Source organism: Falco cherrug, chromosome 13 (genome assembly GCF_023634085.1).
Source record: "Falco cherrug isolate bFalChe1 chromosome 13, bFalChe1.pri, whole genome shotgun sequence".
In the NCBI taxonomy this organism is placed as follows: Eukaryota; Metazoa; Chordata; class Aves; order Falconiformes; family Falconidae; genus Falco; species Falco cherrug.
Window position 1 is genome coordinate 12569126 of NC_073709.1, and position 15415 is coordinate 12584540.

At 47.5% G+C, this 15415-nt stretch overlaps 1 protein-coding gene across 2 annotated transcripts in view; it reads left to right on the forward strand.

The window, feature by feature from the left end:
• Positions 1–4674: 4674 nt before the first annotated feature.
• Positions 4675–15415, forward strand: part of CRIM1 (cysteine rich transmembrane BMP regulator 1) — a 188114-nt gene continuing 177373 nt past the window's right edge. The window contains exon 1 of one of the 2 annotated variants that reach the window (XM_055725803.1): positions 4675–5431. In XM_055725803.1, coding sequence (XP_055581778.1) covers positions 5080–5431 — 352 coding nt within the window. In that variant the 5' untranslated portion in view covers positions 4675–5079. The remainder of the gene's footprint in view (positions 5432–15415) is intronic. The other variant, XM_055725802.1, reaches the window with a different exon arrangement.

Sequence of the window (15415 nt, forward strand, 5' to 3'; positions counted from 1 at the left end):
TGTATTTTAACGCTGCTTACGTAGTTGCTCTGGCACCATTAAAAGAGCAGGTTCTTTTTACCTGAATGTTCCATATGAGCAAAGATGTTATTAGGAAAAAGCTACAAACAATTCTGTCCTTGGTTATTCTGGACTTAGATTTTGAGCCACTGAGCTGTCCCAAGCTAGGGATTCAACTGAGAGGAAAAGCTTACAGGGCTGAAAAAAACCAACAGAGACTATCTGATGGGATATTTATTTATTGTGAACTGATTCAAAACAATTCTTAAAAAGATTGTTTCTATTAAAATGAATTCTCATATTCGCTTTCCCAACTTCCCACCATTTTCCGTTTAAGGGTTTTGAAACACCTTGCAGCTACTAGTGTAATAAGTTTGTGATATCTCTGTGAAGAAGAGAGAAATTACTCTCATGTGTTTTAGACTGATTCAGCACTGCTTGTATTAGTGGCAGGTTTCATCTTTATGGGTTTTTTTTTCTGGGAGTAGAGATAGCTCATGTGTATAACCTGTTTACCAAAGAGTTTGTCAAGAGACTGCTACAAAGGAGACACAAACGATCTTAACAGACTAAAGAAAAAAGGAATTTCATGTTCAACAAAGACACAATGAGGCACAGAAAAGAAACAAAACATTTGCATAGAAAACCAGTATAACTTTGGTATTAAAATTTACCAATGTTCCCAAAATTCAGAGATAGATAAGGAGTTACTAGTATATACCAGCACAGTAGAAACAATGTTTTGAATTGAAATGAAGACATTTTGGTATTTTTTATTCTGTTGGGGGTGGAGGTGTTTTTATTTTTGGTAGTATACAGTTATCTTCACCTATGTCAAAAAATGAAATCTCTATTTCTGTTGTCATTATTGTGAATCTCACACTTACCAGGAGGTCTATGCTGAACGCCTGTTTTTTCACGTGGGGAGATTTACCAGTAGGAAAAGGAGTGAGTACAGAACTGAGGAATTAGTGAAGAGAGCAGTAGTTTTCTCATAGCGCTGCGTTGTTTTGCAAGAGCTCCGCATTACACGATGACCAAGAAAGCTATACAGCTCCGCTGGATTACTGCTGCAACTTCATCCAGCCTAGATGTGGCTTCGATACAGGACTAACACTGCAGGAAAACAAGCCCAGGAAATTTCAGCTGCTACAGTCTGTTTATCAGAATGCTTTTCTTCCTCCCACAGTTGTACTTAGCAGTATTTACAAACCTGTTTCTAGGGGAAATTAAGAGTTGGATTTCACTTCAGTAGCTGAATCTACTTACTCCTAAGCTATTTGGATCAGTAAATGAAGAGGCAGCAAGAAGCAGGGGTGAGCGAATTTCCCTGTGAGGATCCTTCACTGCTTCTTGTGGGGGAAAGCAGGTATGTGCACTTCCCCTGTGAAGTCATCAGATACCAGATTTGCTGATTTCCAGGGAGGACCTTGTTGTCCCTATGGACCCTCAGGTTTGGGGCAGAGGCATTCTCTACCTTTCCTGTTGAATCTGTGCCACTGTGCAATGAAGTATTTAGATTCCTGAGGCCAGAAAAGGGAAACAAGCATACGCACGACCAGCCTGTGACTTGCACCTAAAGGGCAAGACATAGGGAGAACCCTAAAAACCCCCTAAATTTTGGCCCTTGTCCCATAAATATCGCCATATTTTGCTCCCTTACATGCAGCTATCACTGGGTAAACGGTGTACGGAGCAGGGTACTAATCCCGTTCGCAGCTGAAGCCTCCCTCATTTGGCAGTCAGCTCAAAAGTTTGCTCTCTTTTTCTCAGGGCCCTGCAACATTCTTATCTAAGCTGCCCGTAGCTTTCCTCTTCATCTGTTTTTGTACTGCTTCTAGCGCTTCTTTGTTCATTCCCACACAAGCAAACAGGCACAGTAGGTCCAATGAATTCTTTGTGCATTGAGTATACTGCACATCAGTACAGTACATGACTGGTAGGTCTGGCATGTCTGGGAAATATTGAACCGCCTGTGCATGCAATCCAACATGTCTGGGATTTCCATGCTGGCTATGTTCACAAGTCCTGGAAAAATACCTACATATTTTTCATAGACCAGTTCATTTTTCCACATGAAGGGATTCATACACTGTGATCAGTTCTCTTTTCATCTTTTGATAAACTAAGCTTATTGAATTCAAGTCTCTGATCATGTATTGTATTGTGCAGCATCCTCTCTCGCACTGAAATCACTTTTGTGATTCCTCCCATCACAATCCTGGGTTTGTGAACAGTGTTTTAAAAATACAGCCGCTGGAGCTGTACACCTCATTCGAAAAGCAATCTCAGCGACACTATTCATAGATGGTAAAACCCCTTCATGCGCCTCGTCAGTAAAAGCCATGACCAAAAGGCAGTGTTTCCAGTTCGTAGGAAACGGCATGTTTTTACAAACTGCTCTCATCCACATCACAGTGGGGTTTTGGTGGAAACTTTTGGTGAATCAAAAGTACTCTGACCCCTGCAGGTGCTTCGGCAAACTGACACGAGAGGGCTGAGGGGAGAAGCTGCCTTCTTGAGGGAACAGTGCAAAATTTCTTGCTTGGTGTGTTCCTACAGCTGCGAGTTATCATCCATTTGCCATAGTGTTCAGAGCTTAAGTGCTTGTCTAGTGCGACCTTCAGGGTGCTTTCCTGCCTTACTGCTCTCCAGAATACAGGAACACACAATGTTTTTGGTTGTTCTCAAAAATACTCATCAGGTTTGTTTACACCAAAACTTGGCGCCTTTAATGAGATCACCTTGTCAGTTACTTTCCAAATCTATTAAAAAATGTAGCACAGGATCAGTTCAAAAACTGATGCCAAGTAGATGGCTGCTTCTCAGTGCCCATTTGCTGTTGTGATATGTCAGCTGCATGGCCCTAATCCACATAATGTATGCTGTACTGATAGTGCTTTATCACAATAATGAAGTTTCACTGAAAAAAACCCCACCAATGCCTTGCAAACTACTGGGGCTAATTAAAACATTTGTAGCTCTCGCAAAATAATCATCCACAATGTAGTTTAAGTTCTGAGTGGTTGAGTCTACAGTCAGCGATTCTGATATGATTAAAATGTCATTATTGTTAATAATAGACAAATATGGGAAATGCTTTTAGACAAATATGGAAACGCTTTATTTTTCGGCGTCGCGTTGCAGGGCTGTACTGCTTCCATCAGTAACAGGCCTGGGCTAGTAATAGGGAACCTTTGCTACTGGTAGGCGTTTGGGCTGGAGTGAACGACAGTGAATTACAGGGCTTTTAAAAACACACCACAGCAGTACACCGCTGCTGAGAAAGCTTTATGCTACGGTTTCCTCTGTTAATGGCGGCAACTTGTCTTTTGCCTGGCCGATGGGGCCATACACAGCAGCTCCACCGTCGACACAAGACCTAGTTCTTTCTGCCGAAAGGGATGAGCGCGCAGGACCGGAGAAAGTGTCAAAGCCACACCTTGGCACTCTCCGTAACGGCCAACGTTAAGTTTCCAGGACCTTTCGCCTAAAATACCCGCACAGCTGGCACCAGTCCCCGCAGCCGCAGGCTCTCCCGGCACCGCACAGCGCGGCCCCGCCGCAGCCCGGGCAGCCCCAGCAGCGCAACACGCCGCTCCCAGCGCCGCCTTCGCACCCCGGGCAGGGCGTCACACGGCGGCAGCGCGTCCCGCTCCCCGGCGGTGCCGAGGGGCTGCCCTTGCCAAGGCGACGACCTCACGTTAAGCCGCCGTCGCTGCTCGCCGCCGCCCGCGGTTAGCGAGCGCAGGCAGGCCTGCCGGTCGCTCGCCGGTCGCGCCTCGGTGCCGGCGCGGGGCGGGCAGCCCCCTCCCGCCGCCCAGCGCTGCTGGCCCTCCGGGCCCCGGCCCCCACCGCCGGGCCCAGCGCGGCAGCGCCGCCGCAACCGCGCCGCCTCCCACCGCCTTCCCCGGGCCGCGCCGCGGCTGCCCGCCCCGCTCCCCGGGCAGCGCCGGCAGCCGCTCGCAGAGAGAGCGGCCGGTAGCCGCGGGCGCCAGCAGGGACCCCTGGCCGGCCCGGGGACGGCGTCGGGTGCCGAGGTCCAGGGCCAAGCCGCGGCACCGCCGCTTGTTTACGAGCCGGCGAAGGGCGGCCCGGGGCGGCAGCCGTGAGGGGCGGCAGCGCAGCCGCCTCCCGCCCCCGCGGACACCTGGGCGCGACCGGGGCCCTGGCTGCGGGGCCGGGCCGGGCCGGGCAGCGGGCGGCTCTCCCCCGCCGCGGCGCAGGGAGCTCCCGTCCCGGCTGCCCTGCGCCCCTCGGGGGAGGGCGGGCGGAGGAAGAGGCGGCGGCTCTCGGCGCCGCGGAGGCGGGGCCCCTGTCGCGGCTCCCCTCGCTGTGGCTGCGCCCTCCGCGGGGCCCTCTCTCTTCCCTCCCCGCTACCCGGTGCCCCTCGGTGGGCAGCGGTGTCCCCCAGGCCGCTGCTGGCCCGTCCCCGCGGTCTGGCGCCGCGGCCGCGCTCCTGCTCGGCGCTCGCAGCCCCGGGCGGGGGAGGGGAGGGGCAGGCGGAGGGAGAGGCGGCGGGCGCTGTGAGGCCCAGGCCGCCGCTCGCCCCCGCCGCGTCTCTCCCCGGCCCCGGGATCTGGGGCTGCGGGGGGGCGGGAGGCAGGCGGGGAGGGCTGGCCTGAGCGGCGCCCAATGAGGGCGCGCTAGCGGGCAGGCGGGGCGGGGCGGAGGCGATCACCGCCCAATGGGGGAAGGGCAGAGGGCGCACTCGGAGCGGGGCGAGTCGCAGGCAGGAGGCGAGTCGGGACTCGGGCAGCGAGCGGGGCAGAGCGGAGCCGAGCCCAGCCGCTCGCTCGCAGCCGGGCGCCGCGCTGCCGGCCAGGACGGTGCTGCGGGAGCCGGCGGGCGGGGGGCGAACGGACTGACGGGCGCCGCTTGCCGAAGGGCGCAGCGGGCGGAGCCGCCGCCCGCAGGAGAAGTTTGGCTGAAGCGGCCGCTGCCGCCGCGAGAGGAAACTTTCCTCGGGGGGCCGGAGGCGGGGGCGGCGGGAAGGAGCCGCGGCGCGCTCGGGTCCGCCGCCCGGCTCGGGGGCTTCCGAGAGGCTCCCCCGGCCCAGGCCGGGCTGCGGCGGCCGGGATGTACCTGGCAGCGGTCTCGGCGGGGAGGAGGCGCCCGGGCGGAGACGGCGGCTGGCACCTGGCGGCGGCGGGGTGGCTGTCGCTGCTGGCCCTGCTGCTGGGCGAGTCGGGGACGCGGGCTCTCGTCTGCCTGCCCTGCGACGAGTCCAAATGCGAAGAACCGAAGAGCTGCCCCGGTAGCATCGTGCTGGGGATCTGCGGCTGCTGTTTCATGTGCGCTCGGCAACGGAACGAGAGCTGCGGGGGAGTCTACGGGCTGCACGGGGCTTGCGACCGGGGGCTGCGCTGTGTCATCCGACCGCCGCTCAACGGGGACTCCATCACCGAGTACGAAGTGGGCGTCTGCGAAGGTGAGAGGCGGTGGGACACCGTCCGCCCACCCGCCGTCCCCGGGTGGGGGTACCGGCCGGCCGGGGGGGCACGGACGCCGCGCCGGTGCGTCCCGCTTCCCTCCCGCCGCCCGCCTGCCCCGCACCCCGGGGTCTTGTAACCCTTTCCCTCCCCAAAAAACCTCATCCTTATTTAAAAGTTTCACCCTTCACTTTCTCAGCCTGAACTTCCAGGCTCTTCCACTTCTCGCTTTCCGTAGGGATTCACTGGTTTGCTAATAGCTGCCACCAGCTACTGACGCCCAGCTAAAAATCCTTGGTAAAGGACTTGGGAAGGGTCTGGCAGATGGAGATCGGCGGAGGTCAGTCGTGCACACATGATGCCTGTTCCGGATTCCCTCCTCCGTAAGGAAACACAAAGGCAGATCATCTGTTGTAAAGTTTTCCTTCCTGTTCCTGTCACTTAATATCTGCCCGCCTGTCCCGCTCGGTGTGTGATGATAAGCGGTGGCTTTTCCCGGCTGGAGCATCAAGGGGGAGGCAGAAATCCCCAGGGCAGAACTCCTCTCAAAGTCACTCCAGCTTCCTGCCGGCTGCTTGGGAGGTGATGAATTGGTATGAAATGCAAGAGGAGTTCACCCACCCACCCCCCCCCCCTTTCGAATTTTGTATCTATCGGAGTCCCTGCGATTTATTTTTTATAGTTTATAATTTAACCGGAGGCGAGAGGCAGACCTCTAGGCTCTTTTTGCCTTGTACCTTCAGCCCCCTTTTCCCCCAAGCTGAGGGAAAACATGGCGCTGTAAAAAGATTACAAATAACCAGTAGTTTGGGATATGTGTAAATGTATGTGAGACTCGGAGCGGGAGCTTCGACAATTCTGGAAAAGGAGCGGGAGGCGGGCGGCGCTCGGCGGGTAGAGGGCAGCAGCACGGCCGGGGAGCTATGCAGGCAGCATCTCGCCGAGAAACGGGCATTTAAAATGATGCGCTGTTTTGAGCGAGCTAAAACCGGTCGTTTCTAGGGGGCAGCTGACCTTTGTCCCGGCGCTCATTATTAGTTTAGGACGCCGTTTGCCTCCCTGACAAATAAATTGCAGATCACAGCAGAGCAGCGCGTCCTGCCTGTGCTGGAACCAATGCCATCAGCCCCTGCAGTTGGTGCTTGGGTAGGATGAGCTCCAGGGTTAAAAGCTCTATTGTTAAACGATTAAAAATAGCCCTAAACTACTCTGAAGAGCTTGGCTGAGACCATGTTGCTGAACATGTATACGTGCTGTGGGCTTTCTGTCTCGTTATTCTGATACGTATTGGAAAAGTTTTCTTCGGTAGAAAAGTGCAAGCAAAGAGGGGAGAAGGTACTTTAAAAACCTACCTGGTTTTGGATGAGTCTTCTCTTTTTGCATGTTTTCAAGTAAAAGCTTGGCTTAAACAGCTGCCCCCTCGCCAGCTCCCCCCGCATCCCCCGGTTAAAGGAACTAAAAGCCTGCAGTCATTAAATGTTCTAACTCCCTTACTGTATCACAGTACGAACGTCCCTGGCAGTTTAGGAGTATTTCATTCCTTTGAAGTGATGCAATCTGTACATTGCTGTAGTTCAACTCATAACACGTCCCATCTACTGTTGAAAATAGTGTGAAGCATTTGTTGGCAAGATTGCATTTCAGTTAGTGTTGTGGTTAGAAACTAGTTCCAGCTGTCTCTATAGGAATAGTTAAGGAGATAAGTTATCTATTCAGTTTTCATTCTCAGAAATGAAAAGCAACTGAGCTAAACTGTCAGCCTAATAAATAGTCCTGGAATACCTATTACTGAATTGTCAGGAAACTGCCTCATTCTAAGCAACAGGAGTAATGTGGTGTTCATGGGGCGTGTTGTGCATGAGGGGTGGCAGCAAGGAAAAAAGGGGACTTAATGTACTACCTCCGATGACTAAACTAAGGTTGATTAGCTCTATTTTTTTGATTGAGGTGACCCAAACAGTTGTGCAGTTTACAGGCACACGTGCGACAGGGTAGGCTGGTGATGTCTGATGTGCCAGTAGTACTACGCCGTGCCTTTATCCATTAATGAAATGAAGGCTACCTTTTTTTTTTTTTTTTTTTTTAATCCTGTCTGCTGGGAGTGCAAACCCTTTCTTGCCCCAGTTCAGAGAGGAGTAAATGGAAGTGACTTACAGAACTGTGTGAATAGAAATTGGTATTTTTACTGTCCTCCCTGTCTCTAGCTTTTTCTTTCACTGCAATTTTTTACACTGAAATGACCCCTACTGGCTATAGTTATAAGCATATTTTTTATCATTTTTGAAGCTTCAGCAATGTCTTATTTCAAGAGTATCAACACATACTGGGCTACAGAAAGCTTTAAGAGCTGGAGTTTCAGCAGGTAAAAATACCCGTCCATTAACTCAGTTTTAGTGTTTAATGCACTCAGCATAAGTGAACTCTGTAACACCTGATGGAGAAGTCTCTGTGGCACCTGTCACTGGTAGCCTCCATTTCTGAAACTAGAAATGGAGTAGTCTTGGTTAAACCAGTGTTTATTAATGAAATATGTTGCTGCTTCTGGGTTCTTCCCTTTATCCTAAAAGCTGGAGGAATTCCTCATTTATCTCGCCACCTTAACTTTATGCAGTTTTAAGGCTCCATTTGTGGCATTATCCTGAAGTATGTAAATGCCCTTCGTGAATGTCCTTGCATTCTTGCTAAAGAATAATTCTGAGGTCAGCTTCCCCCAGCGTGGGCAGGTACCCTTCGTGAAGGGCAGTCTTGGGAGACTTTGCACACCTCCAGCCTCTGTTGGCTTTACAGGGATGCTGCTGGATTGGTTCCATAAGGTGTTAGAGCCTGCAGCCCCTTCCAAACACTCTTAACCTTGAGAAATTTTGAGCTCAAAGCAGGGACTGCCCTGGGTCTCTGCCTTTGAAGGTAGACCTGGAGCCATCCCCTAATTAGCTTGGAGTTCCCCCAAAATACCTGAGGCTGGGCTTCTGCAGCAGTCCGGCTGGGCACAGCTCCCACTTTCTGGGGCGTCAGAAAGCCTTGGAAAAGCTCTGCCAGAGAAGTTCGGTTACTCTGAAGGTACTTCGTGTGATGACTCTCTTGTCTGTTTCAACACTTCGCCAATTTCTGGTGCTATTAGATGAAGAGGCCTTGATTGCTTTGCTCAGTCTTCTAAGGCATAACAGTAGCAAGTAAAATAACACTGAAAATGAGCTGAGCTGAAATTATTTTTAACTGTGTAATAGAAACATAACTTTTCACAATATATTTGAAATGCACAGTTAACAGAACTGCTAGTCTCACACTGTTCTTGTGTTCCTTTCAGAACATACTTCCGTATGAATTAAACACTGTGTAGTCATTGAAAGAAGGTATTTCTGCTCTAGTAACTTACTAGTAACATACAGCGCTTTGTTTGTTTTGGTGTGTTCTTTTGGTGGAGTTTGGGGTTCTTTTTGGGGGGAAGAATACAGTTACTGCTATATTCTTTTTGCTGATGGTAGGTAGTTTAAGGCTTGCCTTGAGTACTTGGGGCTTGTCTGCTTATTGTGTAGGTTCTGAACTAGAGTTCCCTCAGGACCAGGAGAAAGCTGCTGTAGCAGACTTGAGGCAAGTATATGTGTTCGTGTTAATCATCTAGGAGGATGGTAGAAGCTTGTCCTGCTGTGGCTAGTCCTGGTATCTTAGAATCATCGAATCATTTAGGTTGGAAAAGACCTTTAAGATTATTGAGTCCAGCCATAAACCTAACACTGCCAAGCCCACCACTGAACCATGTCCCTGAGTACCACATTTACTTGTCTTTTGAATACCTCAAGGGATGGTGGCGTAACCGCTTCCCTGGACAGCCCCTTCCAATGCTTGACAAACCTTTCAGTGAAGAATTTCTTCCTAATATCCACTCTTCTACTGAACTGCATCTTTTGGGGAACTTGGAGCATTACTGTCTGTCTGACTCCTTGTTGGGACAAGCAGTGAGAACTTGGGTGTCATGTCGTCCCCCGTCCCGTCCCCCCCCCATGCACCATGAAGCCTACTGTGGATTAATTTTCCTCCTGTAGAAACATGTGCTAGAGTATGATGTGTAAGGGCACACTGTACTGTATGTAACCAAACTGCAGAGAACCTGGAGCTGATGAAAGGAAAGGAAACTTTGAAAACTTAGCTTTTTTTTTTTTTAAAAAAAAATAATTGTTGCTAGTATTTTTACCATAAGTGGTGCTGCTTCTTGTAACTTCTGTAGCTAGTACCCTTGGGAGAAACTTGTTTTCAGTTGTCTTCAGACCCATGCCCTGTAGCTAATGGGTCATGGACCCAAAGCATAGCACGTGATGCTTTTTCTCCAGACAGACTTCTATACAACATGCTTGGCTTTTTGCCCATGATGCGGTCCAGACCCCTAAAGATCAGGTAGTATTTTGCTTTGAGTAAGAGTTACTGAAGTTCAGGTAATTTAGAAGTCGCATGTGGGTAACCTGGTTGTTTATATCTGTTTGACTGGAGCAGTGTTGCCCAGATACCTTAACTTTTTGTTTGGGTTTTTATCTTACTCTGAGTGGCTAGGGAGATGTCCAAATAGTTCTGATGTGTGTACACAGGACTTCCTCCGCTAACATCGCATGTTAGTACTGATGATTAAGTCTGGGACTTAATCATTATTAAGTGATGCACTAAATGATTGTTGGCATGAAGACAGTCAAAATACTTGGTTCAAAGGGTGTCAGCAATCCAGACTTTTTTTTGTGTGTGTGTGTGTGTATGTAAAAATTATTCATGGTGTCAAAAAAATACTATCACGAAAATTACTGACCTTGTGAAACTGGAATGAGAACTAATTCTTTGGTGAATGTTCAGATTCTCATGTGCTAGTCTTGACCATATTTAACAGGGTTTTTTTTATTTAACATATTTAACAGACCCTTTCCCTACCCCCTAGGAAACACTTCCTAGGCACACGCTGACTTCATAAGCACAGGCTGGGTGATTTCTAAGCTATTTCTACTCCGTCTTGTGTCAATGCCGAAATCGCAACATCAGTAAAAGCATGCATCTTTGAGTATGGCATGGAATTTGAATTAGATCAGGTGCGTATTTGACTTGGAAATGGTTTCCTTTCTGTTTCTGGGCATCATGTTTCTATTTTAGAAATCACTTGGTTCCACTATTTCAACAAAAATTAAATGGAAAACTCAGATAGGAGGAGGGATATTGATACAGGAATTGGTAGGCTTTTGCTTTTTGTGGATCAGCACAGTTTAAAACTGGAAGTATCACTGTGGATAGGCTGAATGACTACACATCTCTTAAGAGGAATACGCTTTTATTTATTTTTATTTTTTTTAAACCATTTGATTTCACATGACTGTATGTCAAGCATCCTCTGCTGAAGTGAATTTTTCCCTGAAGAAAATGGTTATTTCATCAGATTCCCTAGAATCATGCTGGGTATAAAGATTCTTATTTTTTATTTTTAAACTACCTTCAAACTTGTCAAATAGTAATTTCTGCACTCCTAGGCATGTTTGCTGGTTTAAGCACCCTCCAGCTGATTCAAGTATACTTGCATAATTTAATTTCTTGTGTAGTACTTAGTCAACCAAAATGTCATTTGACTGGCAGGCATATTATGCAATAATGAATCCATTAGTATGGCTCAAAAATACCTTCCTCTTCCCCTCCTTCCTCTGCCTCTCCTCAAGGATTCTTCATCTCAATGCATAAAGTTTACAGCATCTTGCAGACAGGACCAAATGTTTCTCTGTTTTAATGGATTAAATGCTTTGTAGAAGTGACCTATTAAATGTCTCTTGTGACTTGTAAACCGCTTTCATTTGCAAATGCATTTAATCTACAGGGAATGTAAACTTGGATATGGTGAATTCAGGGTTTTGCCTGAGACTTCAGGTGACACCAGTTGTGTAGTCTGGCAAGATAATGTTTTAACTCTCCCTTTTGGTATTTACGCATGTAGTTTGGAAAATGACGGATACTGACACAGAAAACTTACGTATATGGAGAAACTTAGCAGTATAAACTAACATGGGAAGACAGCCTTTATACAAACTAGATAAAATTCCACATAAGCATCTGAGTCAGAAGAGGGTCCCTGAGGGAGCTCTAGTCTAAGCAGACTAGTTTGGCCACGTTTGGGGGGAATAAGCCCTTAAGAATGTATTGAGATGAATGAACGCAGTTCACTGCCTTTACCAGAGGCAATATTAGCTCCCCAGCAGCTCTCACTGGGTATACTGAGAACTTTACTTCAGCACCTGCAAATCATGTTAACACCTTGAGGGTCATGAGCATGCAAGTATTTCAATAAGAAAACAAACTGGAGAGCATAGGGTTGTGGACAGGAGGGAAAGCACTGGCTCACAGGCAGGCACTCATTCCTATGTTCTTACTCGTTTCCAAAACTTTAAGCCTTATAGAGCCAGCTGTCTTGACAGTGATAGGCTTCAGGTGTTTTTTTAATTAGTGAAAGATCTAGCAAGTGTAATCTTTCTGAATCAGAGAGAGACCATTCTCTTGGGTCCCTTATCCTTGAAACTAATTAAACTTCAGTGTTTTGCTACAGCCTGTGTTGCGCTCTGTTCAGGACTTTCTAAAAAGGTTGGATGAACGTATGTGGAGGTTTTTCTTCCCCTCACTGATGGTCTGTGGATAAAGAGCTGGGGTCATACTGATAATGGTATTACATCTGCTAAAGTAAAATGTGCTACTTTGATAACAGACACACTGAACTTGATGTCCAAGTTAAGCTTTAGAAAAAGGAAAAAGCCTTGATGTTAATTCTAAATCCAGGGTATGTAGAGATTTTCCTGTGGTCTTCTGTGACTTCAGGAATCAGGTGTAATTCCTTTGAACCATCCTGCAATTCTGGCGTTCAGTGATGCTGCACTAATGACTGGGGGGAGAAAGTGGCAAAAGGTTTAGGATATCAGGTTTCTTCCAGTAGTTTGAGCTGCTCGTGGTATAGGTTGCTTTATTCATATCTCTGTTCCAGAATTTGTCTTAGGCAAAACTTCTTCCTCCTCCTGTCAGCTTTGCCTCTGCTGAGCAGCTTGTGCAAGCTACCGGCCAGCTTACTTGTTTGCAATGCAGCTGGTGCGTGCTGCTGTACACGCAGGCTTCTGAAGAGTGTAGGTACAGAGTGCAACTTGAGAAAAGAATTGGAATTTTATCCACCTTTGGAAAATGGATGTGATGGTTTGGCCCTTTGCTGAAGCTTTAGCATATTTTTTTTTTAAAGAGTTTTCTAGAGCTAGAAGAAAAATCTGCTGGGACAGCTGAAACTCTGCTGTCCGTGCTCATTCTAATCAAGGGAGTACTGGCAGAGGCTGTGGCTGACCCATTAAACCCTGGGACACCACGTAGTATTTTCAGTCAACTATTTACAAAGAAGACATGGTTCTGGTCATAAGATTGAAATAACTCACTTGCAAGTCTCTTCTTCAGATGCTTAAATGTCTAGGGGTCAGACTTCAAAACTAATTACTTATTATTTCCAAACATTTTTGAGGCAGAAGGCTATTGGACATAGCGTCCAGTCTTGTTGCGGGAATGGGGGGTGGTACCTGGAGAACTGAAATATTGCAGACAGTGTGGGCAAGGGAAAACTATAACACTTGAAATAGTTGTCTATGTCATGTGGTTTGCTTAACACTTCCATTTATCTCATTGCTTTCCTTATGGCTATTGTGGAGTTTCTGATAATTATATGGAAAGCTGGTTTGTTTAAATACTTTCTGCATTCCTTAGTATGAAATAACTGCCTTGAGACACATGCAGAGCTGCTGCAGTGAAAATCTGTCTCGCTATACCAGGGAATCACCTGAGATACACGCTCTTGAATAAGATAAATCAGGCAGTCAGATTTGAGACGAGCCTTACACGTATGGTGTTCCTGAGGTATCTAAATGTTATGGTGTGGTTTTGCTGTCTAGCTTTGACTAGAAATTTTATCAGGAGGCAGCAAAACCCTGTTGTACTGATGCACATTTCACATAAAGCTTTGATTTTGGAAAGTGCACCCTTCCAGAAGGTGGGAAAACTGCTTTATCATAAAACTCTCAGCTGGGTGTTTTACCATAAAAGTTTCTGCCAGCTCTGGTCCCCAGTTCATGGCTTCACTGATAGAGTAAGTTGGGAGAGGGGAGAGGATTGCAGCCAGTACATGAGCTCAAACTCACTTCAAGGCTAGCCTTCCCTTCTGCTGCTTTTCAAGGTCTGGGGCTGGGTTTCAAGCATTCTTTAGTGGTGATTAGTCAGTTCTATTGTTCAGCTCCTCCAAAACATGAATTTCCTTTCCATCATTCTTTTTTTTCCTGTTCAAAGAGAAGCCAAAGCTTACTGGCAAGAAGTATTTCCTTTTTTTTTATTTTAGAAAGTCTGTAGAATCTTTTCAGAGTCTCATACCATCTTAATGAATACCACTGATTTGAAAATGCTGTTGTGTATCCCAGTGTGTGGGAGTGGTGTGGCTCAGACCTTGGGTCTGAATTGATGGAGAAGCTTCTGAAAGGTTCCCCCCCTCCCTTTCCCATAGGGCAGTATCAGTCCCAGTAGTGATCAGTTCTGTGTCACTGTGAAACCCGTTCTCTCTTCTCCTTCAAATGCAGGATTTAAAAGGATGCAAGAGTCTGTAAGTTGTGACTTTATTTCATTTTCAGATCAGCACTGTATTTGATGGTCTCCTTGCTCTTTCAGTATCCTGAGAACCTGCCTGTCACGCTTTAAACAGGCAGACATAGCTGAGGAGCATGCTGTGGTTAAGTGTGAATTATGGGAGTTCACTCAATTCACTCCAGTTATGTTTACCACCACCCCTACCCCCCCGACTTGGAATTTAAGATTATTGTGGGTGCAGTGCTTGTATATTAATGTTCAGCAGTGATAATTTAGTGACTATTCCAGCATGTTGCTTGCTGGTTTGAGGTGATGCCTTATCTTTATAAACAGTGAAGGAAAACAGTATATGGTTTTCCGAACAGTAGCTGATATTAATTAAATGTCCAGAAAGGAAGAGAAGGGTTGGAGCACAAAAGAGAAGATTTTGTGGCAGGCAGAAGGAATTGGGAACTCAAAGGAAGGGAAAGCAAAAAATTTGAGCAGGGAAGAAGGAGCCTCTTAAAAGGTCTTTCCTTGTACTTTTAACTTGCACCTGTTTTGAGATGGTCCTTTGCATATGGGGACAACAATTGCAACTATAGTGAGCTGCTGTGTACTTTATAAACGCACAGTAAAATAAGGCTCGAAGTTAGTTTCTCATAGTTGCATGCTTTTCTGGAAACATGAGCAGCTGTTCAGGTGAAGAAGATGTAAATGCTTCAGTCCTGAGCATCGTGCCTTGCATGCTGCTGTGCTGCTGTGTTCTGAGTGCTGGTATGTGGGATTTGGCATGGAAGAAGTGATGGAATGCTGCTTACCAGAGGCATGTTTCCCAGACTGGACCTGTTGTTTAAGGACCTCTTGCTCAACTTGTTAATGCCTTAATCCTCTTCCCTACTCTAGCTGCATGCTATGACAGGTCTCGGGAGTTCAGCAACCCAGAGCAGCACTTGAACTGTTAGCAAGCTGAAACGTTTGCTTTGCAGAAAGCAAGTGATTATATGAATGATGGAAGAAAATGGAAAAGGTTTGGAATTAATGCGATGCCTCCCCTCGCATGCTTTCCTGATGGTATGAAAGCACACTTAAAAGAATGAAAAAAACCCCAGCTATGTCCAAGGCTTAACTTTGGTCTGAGTAAATGCAGAACTGCTTTACTGGCTGAAAAGGAAACTTGCCTGAATGAGTTGGAAGGAGTGAAGAAATGCATGTAGGTAGACATGATTTGAAAGAGTGATTTCTGTGCTATAGCTATCGGCCTGATGGGAACATGGGAACCACTTCTAGACAGTGTACAATAGGTAGCTGAGTGGCTATATAACAATCCAACGTCAGCTCAAGACTACTAAAAAGTGGCCCGTCCCTTTTTTGCCCCTACCTGGTCATGCCAGCAC